Source organism: Oncorhynchus nerka, linkage group LG4 (genome assembly GCF_034236695.1).
Source record: "Oncorhynchus nerka isolate Pitt River linkage group LG4, Oner_Uvic_2.0, whole genome shotgun sequence".
Taxonomy (NCBI): domain Eukaryota; kingdom Metazoa; phylum Chordata; class Actinopteri; order Salmoniformes; family Salmonidae; genus Oncorhynchus; species Oncorhynchus nerka.
Window position 1 is genome coordinate 10,692,755 of NC_088399.1, and position 18,894 is coordinate 10,711,648.

The window sequence follows — 18,894 nt, forward strand, 5'->3', positions numbered from 1 at the left end:
TTGGGAAACACTGCCCTACATAATGTGTACTGTTGGGGTTACTGGAGGACTGGGAAACACTGCCCTACATAATGTGTACTGTTGGGGTTACTGGAGGACTGGGAAACACTGCCCTACATAATGTGTACTGTTGGGGTTACTGGAGGACTGGAGTTGGGAAACACTGCCCTACATAATGTGTACTGTTGGGGTTACTGGAGGACTGTTGGAAACACTGCCCTACATAATGTGTACTGTTGGGGTTACTGGAGGACTGGAGTTGGGAAACACTGCCCTACATAATGTGTACTGTTGGGGTTACTGGAGGACTGGGAAACACTACTGGAGGACTTGTTGGGAAACACTTACTGGAGGACTGGAGGTTGGGAAACACTGCCCTACATAATGTGTACTGTTGGGGTTACTGGAGGACTGGAGTTGGGAAACACTGCCCTACATAATGTGTACTGTTGGGGTTACTGGAGGACTGGGGTTGGGAAACACTGCCCTACATAATGTGTACTGTTGGGGTTACTGGAGGACTGGAGTTGGGAAACACTGCCCTACATAATGTGTACTGTTGGGTTACTGGAGGACTGGAGTTGGGAAACACTGCCCTACATAATGTGTGGAGGACTGTTGGGCCCTACATAATGTTACTGGGGAGGACTGGGTTGGGAAACACTGCCCTACATAATGTGTACTGTTGGGGTTACTGGAGGACTGGGAAACACTGCCCTACATAATGTGTACTGTTGGGGTTACTGGAGGACTGGAGTTGGGAAACACTGCCCTACATAATGTGTACTGTTGGGCTTACTGGAGGACTGGGAAACACTGCCCTACTGGACTGGAGGTTGGGGACTGGAGGTTACTGGAGGTTGGGAAACACTGCCCTACATAATGTGTACTGTTGGGGTTACTGGAGGACTGGGAAACACTGCCCTACATAATGTGTACTGTTGGGGTTACTGGAGGACTGGGAAACACTGCCCTACATAATGTGTACTGTTGGGGTTACTGGAGGACTGGAGTTGGGAAACACTGCCCTACATAATGTGTACTGTTGGGCTTACTGGAGGACTGGAGTTTGGAAACACTGCCCTACATAATGTGTACTGTTGGGGTTACTGGAGGACTGGGAAACACTGCCCTACATAATGTGTACTGTTGGGGTTACTGGAGGACTGGGAAACACTGCCCTACATAATGTGTACTGTTGGGGTTACTGGAGGACTGGGAAACACTGCCCTACATAATGTGTACTGTAGGGGTTACTGGAGGACTGGGAAACACTGCCCTACATAATGTGTACTGTTGGGCTTACTGGAGGACTGGAGTTGGGAAACACCGCCCTACATAATGTGTACTGTTGGGCTTACTGGAGGACTGGAGTTGGGAAACACTGCCCTACATAATGTGTACTGTTGGGGTTACTGGAGGACTGGGAAACACTGCCCTACATAATGTGTACTGTTGGGCTTACTGGAGGACTGGAGTTGGGAAACACCGCCCTACATAATGTGTACAGTTGGGCTTACTGGAGGACTGGAGTTGGGAAACACTGCCCTACATAATGTGTACTGTTGAGGTTACTGGAGGACTGGAGTTGGGAAACACTGCCCTACATAATGTGTACTATAGGGGTTACTGGAGGACTGGGGTTGGGAAACACTGCCCTACATAATGTGTGCTGTTGGGGTTACTGGAGGACTGGAGTTGGGAAACACTGCCCTCCATAATGTGTACTGTTGGGCTTACTGGAGGACTGGAGTTGGGAAACACTGCCCTACATAATGTGTACTGTTGGGGTTACTGGAGGACTGGGGTTGGGAAACACTGCCCTACATAATGTGTACTGTTGGGGTTACTGGAGGACTGGAGTTGGGAAACACTGCCCTACATAATGTGTACTGTTGGGCTTACTGGAGGACTGGGAAACACTGCCCTACATAATGTGTACTGTTGGGCTTACTGGAGGACTGGAGTTGGGAAACACTGCCCTACATAATGTGTACTGTTGGGGTTACTGGAGGTCTGGGAAACACTGCCCTACATAATGTGTACTGTTTGGGGTTACTGGAGGACTGGAGTTGGGAAACACTGCCCTACATAATGTGTACTGTAGGGGTTACTGGAGGACTGGGAAACACTGCCCTACATAATGTGTACTGTTGGGCTTACTGGAGGACTGGAGTTGGGAAACACTGCCCTACATAATGTGTACTGTTGGGGTTACTGGAGGTCTGGGAAACACTGCCCTACATAATGTGTACTGTTTGGGGTTACTGGAGGACTGGAGTTGGGAAACACTGCCCTACATAATGTGTACTGTAGGGGTTACTGGAGGACTGGGAAACACTGCCCTACATAATGTGTACTGTTGGGCTTACTGGAGGACTGGAGTTGGGAAACACTGCCCTACATAATGTGTACTGTTGAGGTTACTGGAGGACTGGGGTTGGGAAACACTGCCCTACATAATGTGTACTGTTGGGCTTACTGGAGGACTGGGGTTGGGAAACACTGCCCTACATAATGTGTACTGTAGGGGTTACTGGAGGACTGGAGTTGGGAAACACTGCCCTACATAATGTGTGCTGTTGGGGTTACTGGAGGACTGGAGTTGGGAAACACTGCCCTACATAATGTGTACTGTTGGGCTTACTGGAGGACTGGAGTTGGGAAACACTGCCCTACATAATGTGTACTGTTGGGGTTACTGGAGGACTGGGATACACTGCCCTACATAATGTGTACTGTTGGGGTTACTGGAGGACTGGGAAACACTGCCCTACATAATGTGTACTGTAGGGGTTACTGGAGGACTGGGAAACACTGCCCTACATAATGTGTACTGTTGGGCTTACTGGAGGACTGGAGTTGGGAAACACTGCCCTACATAATGTGTACTGTTGGGGTTACTGGAGGACTGGAGTTGGGAAACACTGCCCTACATAATGTGTACTGTTGGGGTTACTGGAGGACTGGAGTTGGGAAACACTGCCCTACATATTGTGTACTGTTGAGGTTACTGGAGGACTGGAGTTGGGAAACACTGCCCTACATAATGTGTACTATAGGGGTTACTGGAGGACTGGGGTTGGGAAACACTGCCCTACATAATGTGTACTGTTGGGGTTACTGGAGGACTGGGAAACACTGCCCTACATAATGTGTTCTGTTGGGGTTACTGGAGGACTGGGAAACACTGCCCTACATAATGTGTGCTGTTGGGCTTACTGGAGGACTGGAGTTGGGAAACACTGCCCTACATAATACATTGCCTTTGACCAGAAGCCTTTGGGCAAGGAATCAATTATATAGGGAATAGGATACAGTATGTGAACAGAAATGGTTTTGACTCAAATGTCCAATGTGATGATTGATGTTATATACCTTGCAGAGTTGAAATGGAATGAACCCCAAATCTGTGAAAGCAGTTGGCTAAATCACATGCAGGTCTGGGGCTAGGCATCTGTAACCTTGGTACACAGAGTTCAGTACTTAGATATTCTATTGGCTATTTCTATGGTTCAGTGGTCTACCGGTCTTGACCAGAGTGTTGACCCTGGACAATGTTTGTTAACATTGGTTACCTGGTGACAGGGCAGGATCACATGACTGTGCAGTGTGGGCTCGGTCTGTGTCTCTTATCCAATGGTATTGGTTATTTGTAGTGAGTCACGCTGGTCAGAATGCAGAGAAACTGAAGGGTTTTTCTCTCTCTCCCTTTCTCTTTATTCTCTCCCTTTCTCTTTCTCTCTCCCTTTCTCTTTCTCTCTCCCTTTCTCTTTCTCTCTCCCTTTCTCTTTCTCTCTCCCTTTCTCTTTCTCTGTCTCTCTCTCTTTCTCTGTCTCTCTCCCTTTCTCTGTCTCTCTCCCTTTCTCTTTCTCTCTCTCCCTTTCTCTTTCTCTCTCTCCCTTTCTCTTTCTCTCTCTCCCTTTCTCTTTCTCTCTCTCCCTTTCTCTTTCTCTCTCTCCCTTTCTCTTTCTCTCTCTCCCTTTCTCTTTCTCTCTCTCCCTTTCTCTTTATTCTTTCTCTCTCCCTTTCTCTTTATTCTCTTTCTCTCTCTCCCTTTCTGTCCCTTTCTCTCTCTCCCTTTCTGTCCCTTTCTCTTTCTCTCTCTCCCTTTCTATTTCTCTCTTTCTCTCCCTTTCTCTTTCTCTCTCTCCCTTTTTCTCCCTTTCTCTTTCTCTCTCTCCCTTTTTCTCCCTTTCTCTTTCTCTCTCTCCCTTTTTCTCCCTTTCTCTTTCTCTCTCTCCCTTTCTCTCTCTCCCTTTCTCTTTATTCTCTCTCTTTCTCTCTCTCCCTTTCTCTTTATTCTCTCTCTCTTTCTCTCTCTCCCTTCCTCTTTATTCTTTCTCTCTCCCTTTCTCTTTATTATTTCTTTCTCTCTCTCCCTTTCTCTTTATTCTCTATATTTCTCTCTCTCCCTTTCTCCCCCTTTCTCTTTCTCTCTCTCCCTTTCTCCCTCTTTCTCTCTCTCCCTTTCTCTTTATTCTCTCTCTTTCTCTCTCTCCCTTTCTCTTTATTCTCTCTCTTTCTCTCTCTCCCTTTCTCTTTATTCTCTCTCTCTTTCTCTCTCTCCCTTTCTCTTTATTCTCTCTCTTTCTCTCTCTCCCTTTCTCTTTATTATTTCTCTTTCTCTCCCTTTCTCTTTCTCTCTCTCTCTCCCTTTCTCTTTCTCACTCTCTCTCCCTTTCTCTCTCTCCCTTTCTCTTTCTCTCTCTCCTTTTCTCTCCCTTTCTCTTTCTCTCTCTCCTTTTCTCTCCCTTTCTCTTTATTCTTTCTCTCTCTCTTTCTCTTTATTCTCTCTCTCTTTCTCTTTATTCTCTCTCTCTTTCTCCCCCTTTCTCTCTCTCTCTTTCTCTTTATTCTCTCTCTCTTTCTCCCCCTTTCTCTCTCTTTCTCTCTCTCCCTTTCTCTTTCCCTCTCTCCCTTTCTCTTTATTCTCTTTCTCTTTCTCTCTCTCCCTTTCTCTTTATTCTCTCTCTTTCTCTCTCTCCCTTCCTCTTTATTCTCTTTCTCTTTATTCTCTCTTTCTCTCTCTCCCTTTCTCTTTATTCTCTTTCTTTATTCTCCTTCTCTTTATTCTCCCTTCTCTCTCTCCCTTTCTCTTTATTCTCTTTCTCTTTTCTCCCTCTTTATTCTCCCTCTTACTCTCACTCTTTCTCCAGCTTTCTCTCATGCTCACTCTGTCCTTTCCTTCCTCCCAGGCCCTCTATTTCAAGAGAGAGTTCATTGCCTGCGGTATTCCTCACCTCATCTCCTCTCACCTCGTTGTGAGCAGTAGAGGGGAAAAGAGGTCTCCCTCCTTCCCTCTCCCACCCTACTCCTTCAGTCTCTGTCGCGAGAAAGTGACATGTTTGTTTTGTTGAAGAGTCAGTGTTACGTAAACTAGATGTGGCGACCACCACAAGGTTGCGTGTAGGGATGGGCATAAGTAATGGAGTACTCTAATGGACGTCAACTGACTGGCGTAGCGGTCTAAGGCACTGCATCTCAGGTCAAGAGGCGTCACTACCGTCCCTGGTTCGAATCCAGGTTGAATCGCATCCGGCTGTGATTGGGAATCCCATAGGGTGGCGCACATTGGGCCCAGCGTTGTCTGGGGTAGGTTGTCAATGTAAATAAGAATTTGTTCTCAACTGACTTGCCTATTTAAATAAAACGTCATCTTTAATCAGAGATCCATTTTATACTGTACCACTTTGTGGTAGAATATGCTTTGTGAACTGCCCGAACGGGCAAGTGATATTTTGTCTTGAAGACCACGTTCATTTACTCTAGTGTTCCAGTTGTACATCTGTGTTTGTGGGGTACAACAAAAAAGAAACTAACCCAAGCATCACACTGTTCTTCTCCCTAAATTCCCTTTCTCCTCCATCTCATTCACTGAATTGTGTTCCGGTCACTTCCTACACACACACACACACACGTCAGACTGGATGCTCCCGTTAGGCCTACAGAGATAAACACCCATTAAAAACATACATAACTCATGAGATACACAAGCTACATTCCTTGTCAAATGACAACTGTTTTATCACAAATTCATAATGAGCTGGTTGATTGAAGTAGGAAAATATGTTTTCCAATAACGAGCTGCAGTTTTCAAATAATTGCGTCCCGTCTATTTTCCACTTAAACAACTTTGCAAACTCCTAGTGCCATTTAGAATTGGTTAGCCTTGGCTATAACTCCCCTAAACATAGACACGTTCCACACTGAAAATATGCAAAAAACATTAATTTGATAAAGACAGAGCGAATTTTCATCAGAATTATGACGCATATGCCTACTCACCAAATAGATGTTTTGGCTGTAATTCATCACCATGCAATGCTCCGTGTGGAATTGTTCATCCATTTTGAAAATCCCAAAGAACAGGCAGAATGAACTAAATCAAACATCTGTATATTGAAAAGAAGACTTTGAAAGAATATATTGAAAAGAAGATTTTGAAAGAATATATTGAAAAGAAGATTTTGGTTTGTAACCCAGATTTGTTTTTCAAATGATCTCTCTTTGAGAATAACTGTTCTTGGCACGAGATGATCTCTCTTTGAGAATAACTGTTCTTGAGATGCGCTTCACTTTGCCTCTTTTTTAAAATCATTTGTAAAAAAAATCATATTCTGTTGTATTTTATTCTGTTATATTACCTCATGATTTATTCTTTTTTTTTTACTATAAAATAGGTGTGTCTTGACTGTGATAAGGGCTTGTAAAATAGGTGTGTCTTGACTGTGATAAGGGCTTGTAAAATAGGTGTGTCTTGACTGTGATAAGGGCTTGTAAAATAGGTGTGTCTTGACTGTGATAAGGGCTTGTAAAATAGGAGCGTCTTGACTGTGATAAGGGCTTGTAAAATAGGAGCGTCTTGTCTGCTAAATGAACAAAACAAGGCTATGCCTTTGCACAGCCATAGGCTTCTACAAGCCGCCACTGCAGAGGTCACTGCAGAGGTCACTGCAGAGGTCACTGCAGAGGTCACTGCAGAGGTCACTGCAGAGGTCACTGCAGAGGTTACTGCTGAGGTTGCAGTGACCTCAGCAGTAACCTCTGCAGTAACCTCTGCAGTGACCTCAGCAGTGGAGGTGACTGCAGAGGTGACTGCAGAGGTGACTGCAGAGGTGACTGCAGAGGTGGCTGCAGAGGTGGCTGCAGAGGTGGCTGCAGAGGTGGCTGCAGAGGTTCTATGCGGCAATTTAGCAATTAGAATTTGTTATCTGTAATGGTTATGATAAATTAGACACGGTTGGGATATAGATATATTTTTCTCAGTGCCGGCCTTGTGTTCTAAAAATAGGCATCTGGGGGGAAGGAGGGATGAAGAGAGAATGAGAAAGAAAGAGGGATGCAGGAAGTACTCAACCTCCATTGCACAGGAAGTGGGAGGAGATGGGGAGCACGATTGTTTGGCTCTAACTCTCCTCTCTTCCAGACAGGAAACGGGCAATGTGTCCCAAATGGCACCCGATTCCCTACATAGTGCACTACTTTTGACCCGGGCCCATAGATCTCTGATCAAAAGTAGTGCACTATGTAGGGATTAATAGTTTGCCATTTGGGACACACACTTGGATGAAAAGAAAAGGATCAGCCCCTCACTCATTAAGGCTTCCACTAGCGAGTTCCTTATTGTAGCCGTTGAGATCATGTGTCCACCTAATAAGTGATATCAATAGAAGGGAATGGGTGTTTCTCTCTGCAACTCTGCAGTAATTAACAGGACAGGCCTTGGAGCTTCAGAATATGATTTTGGAATTCATTCCCATTGATTCAACATAGTGCTGTATGTTGCCTCATTTCTATCATAGGCCTCTGTACCTTTTTCACACTAGTGAGCCAAGCCATGCTGTACTGTACTGGCCTGGTTAGTTACACATCCACCATAGCTACTGGAACTATATTAGAAACGGCAAAGTGAATACAAAACATCCAAGCCAGCAGAGTGCTGTTCGAGTCGGCACAACAGTGTGAGAAGGGCAGAAAAACTTTGCCAAAGACCAACCAGGACAAGAGAACGTAGAGGTCTTCACCCCAACATTCCATCCTTCATTGATATTTATCCTAGCCCTCTAACCCCTAACCTTCAACCTAACCCGTGACCTCTCTCCTAGGTTACTTCCTGGAGTTCCAGGAGCCGGTGAACAATATCACCATCGTGCAGGGCCAGGCGGCCACGCTGCACTGCAAGGTGACGGGAAATCCACGGCCCACCATCCGCTGGCTGAAGAATGACGCGCCCGTGGTCCAGGAGCAAGGACGCATCTCCATCCGCAAAACCGATGCGGGCTCCAAGCTGCGCATCACGGACCTGGACACCACGGACACAGGCTACTACCAGTGCGTGGCCTCCAACCCGGTCAAGGTGATCTCTGGCACTGGCGTGCTCTACGTGAAGCTGGGTAAGGAGAGGTTGGGCTTGTGGGCTTTGTGTCACCTTCTTTCTCTTGCTCTTTCACTTTTTCTTTTGCCCCGATATCTGTCTTTCTTTCCCTCTCATACTTTAACAGAAAGAGCGAGAGGGCAGGGCGAAAAAGGAGAGCGATACAGAGATGGTTGTTAAAACCTACCGTGGGATACATGGTTTCAGAAACCACTCACTTACTCAATAAATAAACCCAGCATTCATAGCTACTCCTGGACAAGGCAAACTGCACATTTTTGGTAATTGGACTTTCTGTTCACTACTCATAAGTCACAATCGATTAATTCACCCAAGTAGTGATTATAGCCCTATTCCTGTTCTGGCCAGTTATTTTGGAGGGTTATTATGTGGCAATGTCATTGATCTAAATGAACTGGAGTGACACTAGTCAAGGGGCCATATGTACAACCTCATACTCCTGACACTGCTCTAAGATTTATTGAAGAGCACTAGTATAACTCTCCCACCTCCCTAACGTAAAAACGACCATTCCTAAATCGAGCCGAGCACAGAAACAGTTTCCCCAGTGTTTCTGCTCTCCAAATGTTTTCAACTGCTTTTATGTGATTCTAGATAAACTCGTTTTTAAAGACCCACGCCGCTGACAGTTTTAGTGCAATAGCCGGCTAAAATTGTAGCGCTAGCTTCCCCCACGCATAGTCATCTCAGTACAATAATGTTAGTGCTTTTAGTAAGTGAACGTTTTACCAAAGCTGCTATTGAAAACAGAAGTAGGTATTTCCTCAGAGGGAGAAGGTCTGTTATGTCACCAGTGGGATTTTTATTTCTAAACTCATGCCACTAGCAATTTATCATTCCCGTTTCTCCCAGGACATGCATGTATAGAGGTGTATTATGCTATATCAGGATGTGTCAGGTCTTCTATGAGTAGTGGGTTTGGAGTCAGGCGCAGAGAGCAGAGGGTTCGGACAATCGTATTTATTCCGGTACAAAAACGGTCACGCCCAAAACACTAGGAGCATAAAATGGACCTGCCCAAAACACTAGGAGCATAAAACGGACCGGCCCAAAACACTAGGAGCATAAAACGGACCAGCCCAAAACACTAGGAGCATAAAACGGACCGGCCCAAAACACTAGGAGCATAAAACGGACCGGCCCAAAACACTAGGAGCATAAAACGGACCAGCCCAAAACACTAGGAGCATAAAACGGACCAACCCAAAACACTAGGAGCATAAAACGGACCGGAGAAAATACAATACAAACGCACATCCACAAACTAAAACTTAAATATCCCTAACCAAAACCCAAGCAAGAAACGGGTGTAACCAATAAGACAAAACTAACAGAAAAGGGAATCGGTGGCAGCTAGTAGACCGGTGACGACGACCGCCGCCCGAACAGGAAGAGGAGAGCCACCTTCGGTGGGAGCCGTGACAGGATGCTTTGGGTCATGTTGTAGACTTGTAATTACAAGAGTCATGATTGAAATCACAGATTTTTAGATGCTCGGCATTGTTGAACATCAACTACTAGCTACACTCCCTGTCACAAACTGATGATGTTTGGAGGTAAAACAAGGCCAAAAACACAAACTGGTGATTTATGAAGGTAACCCAAGGCCAAAAACACAAACTGGTGATTTATGGAAGTAAACCAAGGCCAAAAACACAAACTGGTGATTTATGAAGGTAACCCAAGGCCAAAAACACAAACTGGTGATTTATGGAGGTAAACCAAGGCCAAAAACACAAACTGGTGATTTATGGAGGTAAACCAAGGCCAAAAACACAAACTGGTGATTTATGAAGGTAAACCAAGGCCAAAAACACAAACTGATGATTTATGAAGGTAAACCAAGGCCAAAAACACAAACTGGTGATTTATGAAGGTAACCCAAGGCCAAAAATACAAACTGGTGATTTATGGAGGTAAACCAAGGCCAAAAACACAAACTGGTGATTTATGAAGGTAAACTAAGGCCAAAAACACAAACTGATGATTTATGAAGGTAACCCAAGGCCAAAAATACAAACTGGTGATTTATGGAGGTAAACCAAGGCCAAAAATACAAACTGGGTGTTAACTTCCCTCAGTGATACTAAAGCCCTTTCTGAATTCTCAGCCTTTGCCTTTGACCTACGATTGTAATACCGAAAGTGAAATGGGATAGCGTCTGATGTGGCTTGATAAAAGGCAATCGCATATTGCTCCATTTTCACACTCTCCTGTTTTCTTGTTCTCTACAGGGCAGTCACCAACACACGAGCCAAATGAAGCGTAAGTAATTCTACTGTGTGTGTGTGTGTGTGTGTGTGTGTGTGTGTGTGTGTGTGTGTGTGTGTGTGTGTGGTGTGTCAAAAGTTTGGACACACCTACTCAGTCAAGGGTTTTTCTTAATTTGTACTATTTTCTACATTGTAAAACATTAATGAAGACATTAAAACTATGAAATAACACATGGAATCATGTCGTAACCAAAAAAGTGTGAAACAAATCAATATACTGTATATTTTAGATTATTTCAAGTAGCCACCCTTTGCCTTGATGACAGCATTGCACAATCTTGGCATTCTCTCAACCAGCTTCACCTGGAATGTTTTTCCAATAGTCTCGAAGGAGTTTCCACATATGCTGAGCACTTGTTGGCTGCTTTCCATTCACTCTGCTGTTCAACTCATCCCAAACCATCTCAATTGGGTTGAGGTCAATCTTGGCATTCTCTCAACCAGCTTCACCTGGAATGTTTCCTGGGTTGAGGCTGTGGGATTGTGGAGGCCTGGGTCATCTGAAACAGCACTCCATGAAAAACAAATGATAGTCCCACTAAGTGCAAACCAGATGGGATGGCGTATCGCTGCATAATGCTGTGATAGCCATGCTGGTTAAGTGTGCCTTGAATTAATATTAAATCACAGACAGTGTCACAAGCAAAGCACCAACACACCTCCTCCTCCATGCTTCATAGTGGGAACCACACATGCGGAGATCATCCATTCACATACTCTGCGTCTCACAAAGACGCGGCGGTTGTAACCAAAAATCAGACCAAAAGACAGATTCCCACCGGTCTAATGTCCATTGCTTGTGTTTCTTGGCCCAAGTAAGTCTCTTCTTCTTTTTTGGTGTCCTTTAGTGGTGGTTCTTTGCAGCAATTCAACCATGAAGGACTGATTCACACAGTCTCCTCTGAACACTTGATGTTGAGATGTGTCTGTTATTTGAACTCTGTGAAACATTTATTTGGGCTGCAATCGGAGGTGCGGTTAAGTTCATTAGAGTTCTTTTCTACAGTAGAGGTAACTCTGGGTCTTCCTTTCCTGTGGCGGTCCTCATGAGAGCCAGTTTCATCATAGCGCTTGATGGTTTTTGGGACTGCACTTGAAGAAGCTTTAAAAGTTCTTGAAATGTTCCGGATTGACTGACCTTCATGTCTTAAAGTAATGATGGACTGTTGTTTCTCTTTGCTTATTTGAGCTGTTCTTGCCATAATATGGACTTGGTCTTTTACCAAATAGGGCTATCTTCTGTATACCCACTCCTACTTTGTCACAAAACAACTGATTGGCTCGAACGCATTAAGAAGGAAAGAAATTCCACAAATTAACTTTTAACAAGGCACACCTGTTCATTGAAATGCATTCCAGGTGACCCTAACCCAAGAGTGCAAAGCTGTCAACGGTTGCTATTTTGAAGAATCTCAAATATAACATATTTTTGGGGATGTTTAACACTTTTTTTGTTACTACATGATTTCATATGTGTAATTTCATAGTTTTGATGTCTTCACTATTATTCTACAATGTAGAAATTAGTAACAAATAAAGTAAAACCCTTGAATGAGGAGGCGTGCCCAAACGTTTGACTGGCGCTGTGTGTGTGTGTGTGTATATATATATATATATATATATATATAAGTACATGTGACCTCACTTGCACCCAAAAACACACTCAAATGCAGGCATGCACATGTTCACTATCTATCTCGTGATTTTCACATCAGTGTGGGTTTACGCAATTATCAATACATAGTCTAACAACATGTCATTGAACAGAAGATGCATCGAAGCAGAATATTAACTCATTTGAGAACAGAGGCTCCTGCAGCTTCTCTTCTCCTTCCCCTTTGAAGCTCTCCTGACGTGAATGAGTTAAAGACAGAGCAGGGAATAGATTCCTTCACTGAGTCAGACACTAGCGGTTTTCATCGAGGTTGGTCCAAAACTGGAAAGAATGCTGATTCATAGTCTCCATATTCTTGACTCTGACTTGATTAGCTCCGGTCTTGGTGTTGAATCGGTCTTGCTTTAGATGGTCTCGAAAACAACACTGGCTGATTCCTAGTCTATATATTCTTGACTCTGACTTGATTAGCTCCGGTCTTGGTGTTGAATCGGTCTTGCTTTAGGTGGTCTCGAAAACAACACTGGCTGATTCATAATCTATATATTGTGACCAGTTGTTTTTGGAATCTCAGTCAGAACAAATTGCTTATATCATCAGTAGGTTAACAATGTAATTAGCAGTTTTGTCAAATGCAGGATGCTAACCAGTCGTCGTGTCTATTGCTAGCCTAGCTTCATTGCTAGCCTAGCTTTAAGTGACTTTGGGTCATTGAAAAGCACTAGGCTTACAGTTGAAGTCGGAAATTTACATGCACTTCGATTGGAGTCATTAAAACTCATTTTTCAACCACTCCAAATGTCTTGTTAACAAACTATAGTTTTGGCAAGTCGGTTGTGCATGACACAAGTAATTTTTCCAACAATTGTTTACAGACAGATTATTTCACTTATAATTCACTGTAACACAATTCCAGTGGGTCAGAAATGTACATACACTAAGTTGACTGTGCCTTTTAAACAGCTTGGAAAATTCCAGAAAATGATGTCATGGCTTTAGAAGCTTCTGATAGGCTAATTGACATAATTTGAGTCAATTGGAGGTGCACTTGTGGATGTATTTCAAGGCCTACTTTCAAACTCTGTGCCTCTTTGCTTGACATCATGGGAAAATCAAAAGAAATCAGCCAAGACCTCAGAAAAGGAATTCATCCTTGGGAGCAATTCTCAAACACCTGAAGGTACCACGTTCATCTGTACAAACAATAGTACGCAAGTATAAACACCATGGGACCACGCAGCCATCATACCGCTCAGGAAGGAGATGCGTTCTGTCTCCTAGAGATGAACGTACTTTGGTGCGAAAAGTGCAAATCAATCCCAGAACAACAGCAAAGGACCTTGTTAAGATGCTGGAGGAAACCGGTACAAAAGTATCTATATCCACAGTAAAACGAGTCCTATATCAACATAACTTGAAAGGCCGCTCAGCAAGGAAGAAGCCACTGCTCCAAAACCGCCATAAAAAAAGCCAGACTACGGTTTGCAACTGCACATGCGGACAAAGATCGTACTTTTTGGAGAAATGTCCTCTGGTCTGATGAATCAAAAATAAAACTGTTTGCCAATAATGTACATCGTTATGTTTGGAGAAAAAGGGGGAGACTTGCAACCTGAAGAACACCATCCCAACCATGAAGCACGGGGGTGGCAGCATCATGGTGTGGGGATGCTTTGCTATACAGGAGGGACTGGTGCACTTCACAAAATAGATGGCATCATGAGGTAGGAAAATTATGTGGGTATATTGAAGCAACATCTCAAGACATCAGTCATGAAGTTAAAGCTTGGTCGCAAATGGGTCTTCCAAATGGACATTGACCCCAAGCATACTTCCAAAGTTGTGGCAAAATGGCTTAAGGACAACAAAGTCAAGGTATTGGAGTGGCCATCACAAAGCCCTGACCTCAATCCCATAGAAAATTTGTGGGCAGAAATTAAAAAGCGTGTACGAGCAATGAGGCCTACAAACCTGACTAAGTTACACCAGCTCTGTCAGGAGGAATGGGCCAAAATTCACCCAACTTATTGTGGGAAGCTTGTGGAAGGCTACCCAAAACGTTTGACCCAAGTTAAAAGTTTAAAAGTATTTGGCTAAGGTATATGTAAACTTCCGACATCAACTGTATATAAAACCCACGTGTTATTATGGTTATTATAAAGGGCAGACTTGTTCTCGAATCCAGTCAGTGTTTTTTGGACACGCGCTAGGCGTTAGCGTAGCTTAGCACTGGACCAATATGTCAGACTTGGTATAGCACTCTATATTCTGCTCTGTTCACACCGCCCAACCCTATCCACTCAGACACACACTCTACGCAGACCGTGTCTAACTCAACAGAGCGCTTGGCCAATATAAATCACACTCCCTCTCACTCTGTTTCTTCAACACCAGACCAGCTCAATGACCATGGCAGTGTGCCCCCCCCCCATGACTGCTAGTTGCCCCCCAAAACACACACACACCAACACACCTAGTTACACAAAAAAAGCACTTGTTGCTTTTGGCTGCTGTGGCGTCCTAATAAAGCCTAACAAAGCGGGTGATGATTGGAAGTTGAGGCCGATAAGCAAGGGGGGGTTGGGTGTCTGAAAGGAGTGGCGGACCTCCGTAGGTGCAACAGTGTGGGACCCCTACTAGGGACTCCTTTACGTAAGCTGGGAAACAAAAGACTCATTCTAATGTCGGACAGGCCCTGTTTAATGTCCCAGGGAGCCCTAAGAAAGCTGGCAGTCACCCTCGGTTTGGGGTCGTAATTGTTCCTAGCCAAGGTCAAATAAATAGCGCTACGTCTGAGGGGCCATTCTGAAAGCCACGCACACTGAATGGAGCATGTTAACCAAAGTAGGCTACTGAAGAGAACAGGATGGATTGAGATGGGGGGTAGTACACTCAAAAGAATATGATACAAGGCTAGGTAGTGACTTGTTGTGGATTGGTTGTTTCAGAAGTACGAGCTGTTGATGTGGTTCATTTTATTTATACACACACACACCTCTACTGTACCCCCAAGTGAGCTACCACCCTCCCATTCAGTGTGTGGTTACCTTAATAGGACTTCCTACTGTGACCCTCCTCACCTAAACTTGAATTCTGACTAAGCAATGATTCATCTTTTTAACAACACCTTAGCAATAACCAACCAAGACAATTCCCTTTGAAGTAGAACTTGGAGGAAGAGGCAAGAGTAGTGAATCATTCTTCTGTGGTTTTGTCTGTCCCAAATGTGGCACCCTATATCCTAGTGCACTACTTTCGACCAGAGCCCATACTGGTCAAAAGTAGTGCACTATATATAGGGAATTAGGATGTCATTTGGGATACAGGCAATAAGCTATGTGCTAAGAATGTTTTGATCAACTGCAAATTCAGACAGTCATTATTATCACAGAGGTCACACAGTAAAAGTAGTATGATTGAAGTTGCACCTAGATGCTGATCTTGGGTGAGTTTTGTATTTTTTCCACTAATGGTTAAGATTGGGGGAGGGGAAGCGTATCCTAGATCTGTATCTAGGAGAAACTCCCCCCCCCCCCAGAGCATTGTCCCTTTCTGGAGGCTCATGGGAGAAGAAGAGGCTCTCAGGCTAGTACTGATAGTGGGGGCTGTTTCCGTGACGATGGTTCCCTAGCCCAATCAAACAGAGAACTGGTGGTAGATTAGTGCTCTGTCGTAAATACCAGACTGGAGCAATGCTTTTGTATCTCTGAGTACCCCTTTGTCTCACTCTCCTCTCAGTTTCAATTCAATTTAATGGGCTTTATTGGCATGGGGAACATACACTATCGTTCAAAAGTTTGGGGTCACTTAGAAATGTCCTTGTTTTTTAAAGAAAAGCACATTTTTTGTCCATTTAAAATAACATAAAATTTTATCAGAAATACAGTGTAGACATTGTTAATGTTGTAAATTACTATTGTAACTGGAAATGACAGATTTTTTATGAAATATCTACATAGGTGTACAGAGGCCCATTATCAGCAACCATCACTCCTGTGTTCCAATGGCACATTGTGTTAGCTAATCCAAGTTTTATCATTTTAAAAGGCTAATTGATCATTAGAAAACCCTTTTGCAATTATGTTAGCACAACTGAAAACTGTTGTTCTGTTTAAAGAAGCAATAAAATTGTCCTTTAGACTAGTTGAGTATCTGGAGCTTCAGCATCTGTGGGTTCGATTACAGGCTCAAAATGGCCATCAGTCTATTCTTGTTCTGAGAAATGAAGGCTATTCTATGCAAGAAATTGCCAAGAAACTGAAGATCTCGTACAACGCTGTGTACTACTCCCTTCACAGAACAGAGCGAACTGGCGCTAACCAGAATAGAAAGAGGAGTGGGAGGACTTTGTACATAGTCAAAGATTTATTTTAATTCTGGGTCAGTCACAGTGGTCAGGTTTTCTGCCACTGTGTACTCTCTCACTCCCCCCCAGTCAACTCTGTAATGCTGATTGTTACCGCACCCACACATACTGATTTACAGAGCGAGGGAGAGATGCCCTGTGTTCAGAGATGTTAAACGAGAAAGAAGAGAACCACTCTCACCCTTTTGTCACCATGGGAGACAGAGTGTTGTGTGGGTTTGAATAAACCCCAGTGGAGCAGTGAAGAAGGCCCAGAGTTTTCCACTCATAGTTTTATATGTAATTACCAAGAGTCTCACATGTGGCACAGAAGATGTTCCTGTCTGTTTTGTCACTGGCGAGATTTTGTTTTTCCAACTTGGTGAACAGCAGTTATTAACGGCCTGGCCGCGCTTCTATGTAAACCAAATCTCTCCCATTTATTTAATTCATTATCGCCACCTTGTGGTAAACTTGATTTGTTACTTGCACTGTCCTTTACTGACACAAAGGCCACTGCATGAACCCTTTTTAATTTAATCCAGAGGCCAAACAAGTGACATTTCTGTAGCGTTCCCCTCTATTAGAAAAACAAACCACACTGCCTGTGCGTAAATACCGAATTGCCTCATGTAACGCCATTAAACCCAATTTTCTCCCTGGAGGAAATCTGCTTACAAAAGTCATTTACATGGCTTGGTGAATCCAGCCAAAGTAAATGAAACGGTCGTAAACTGTTACATATCACCTCAGAAGGTAATAATCACCTATCCGCTGAGGTAAATATGATGTTTCTCTGCCACCAAAGGCAAAGTTTTCTCTTCGTAGCCTGCAAGGACGCAATGGAGCTCTACCTTGCTGAGGGCCTCAGATCTTTATAGAGCTTCCTAGCAATTAGCATGCTTGTTTGTGGAGAGTTGTAATTGGTCACTTGCTACTTGGCATCGCCCAATCAATGCTGAGAACCCGGGAGTTGTGAGGAACTGAGGAAACGTCTCATCAGGCTTCAAAAGAGGTGCCAGCCTCCCTCTGTGAGTGTAATTCATGTGTGGCTTGTCTTACTTGGCTCAGCGGGCTTCGTGTGGAGATATGGGGCGGTTGTTTGTCAGGTGTTTACACTCTAAAGCTTGTGTTGTTTTTAAGTAAAATTAAGATAAGTTAAGCTATAGCTAAGTCTTTGCTCTTTATGACAAAGAGTTGAACTGTGTATGGGGCACTCTCAAAAGCCAGACAACAAACCAACAATTATTTTTAGCAGCAACCGTGTGCTTCATATTATGTTTAGTTATTGTTACTCCCAGTCCAACTCCACATACTAGCTCTGTTGACAGGTTGTTTGACTCAGAGAATCTCACCTTTTCTAAAAAACCTATAGAGTGAATGGAACTCTGGAGGCTTTTCTCCCCCTCATCCGGTGTGTTCACAACTAACTGCATTGTTTTTGAGCCGTCTGAAGAGTGTCAGACTAATTTGGCTACAGAGCTGAACAGCCTGGCCAATAGGAGCCTGTCTCTGATCCAATACACAGATTGACAATTACTACTGATTCTTTTAGAACATCTGGCTGCCAACGGAAAACGTGACCTTTAACCTAGTGATAAAGAATTGAGTTGATTATTACAATAGATGTGAATTAGAATAGGATGTATAAATTAATTGTTCACTTACAGTGGAAAATATGTATTTTTTACCTTGAAACAGAAACCAAATGTGTCACCTAACCAAAAGTACTTTCTGAAGAACTTGTCTGTTTCTAAAAACGTTCTTAGCCAGGTTTGCGATTTCTGGTGAAGGGGTCTGGTTTGTGTTACTTAGGTTGCCATTTGCAAAATGGTTGTGTATGTGTGTGTGTGTGTGTGCAGTTTGTGTTTCTACATGTGTGTGTGTGTGTGTGTGTGTGTGTGTGTGTGTGTGTGTGTGTTTCTACATGTGTGTGTGTGTTTCTACACGTGTGTGTGTGTGTGTGTGTGTGTGTGTGTGTGTGTGTGTGTGTGTGTGTGTACAGAGCTTAATGCTGATCAGGTAGAATGTTTCCCTTATACAGGTTCTCTGTGTTCTGTGGCCCTCTGGCCTGACCTGGTTGCTTTCCCCTCTCTCCACTCTCTTGGACTCACACAAACCCTCCTCTGTCTCTCCCTCGCCCCTTCGCCCCTGTCCACACACCTTCAGGCTGGCTCCCCCCTGTGAAATGCCCAAACAAACGGCATTTCTGAACGTTGGGTTTCAGCAAAGGGAATTTCATATTTGGAACTTACATGTTATG

The 18,894-nt window shown here is 43.9% G+C and overlaps 1 protein-coding gene across 2 annotated transcripts in view; it reads left to right on the top strand.

Annotated features, from left to right (window-relative positions):
* Positions 1 to 18,894, top strand: part of ror2 (receptor tyrosine kinase-like orphan receptor 2) — a 162,346-nt gene that overhangs the window by 125,345 nt on the left and 18,107 nt on the right. For both annotated transcript variants that reach the window (XM_029646352.2, XM_029646360.2), the window contains exons 3-4: positions 8,109 to 8,396; positions 10,633 to 10,663. In XM_029646352.2, coding sequence (XP_029502212.1) covers positions 8,109 to 8,396; positions 10,633 to 10,663 — 319 coding nt within the window. The remainder of the gene's footprint in view (positions 1 to 8,108; positions 8,397 to 10,632; positions 10,664 to 18,894) is intronic.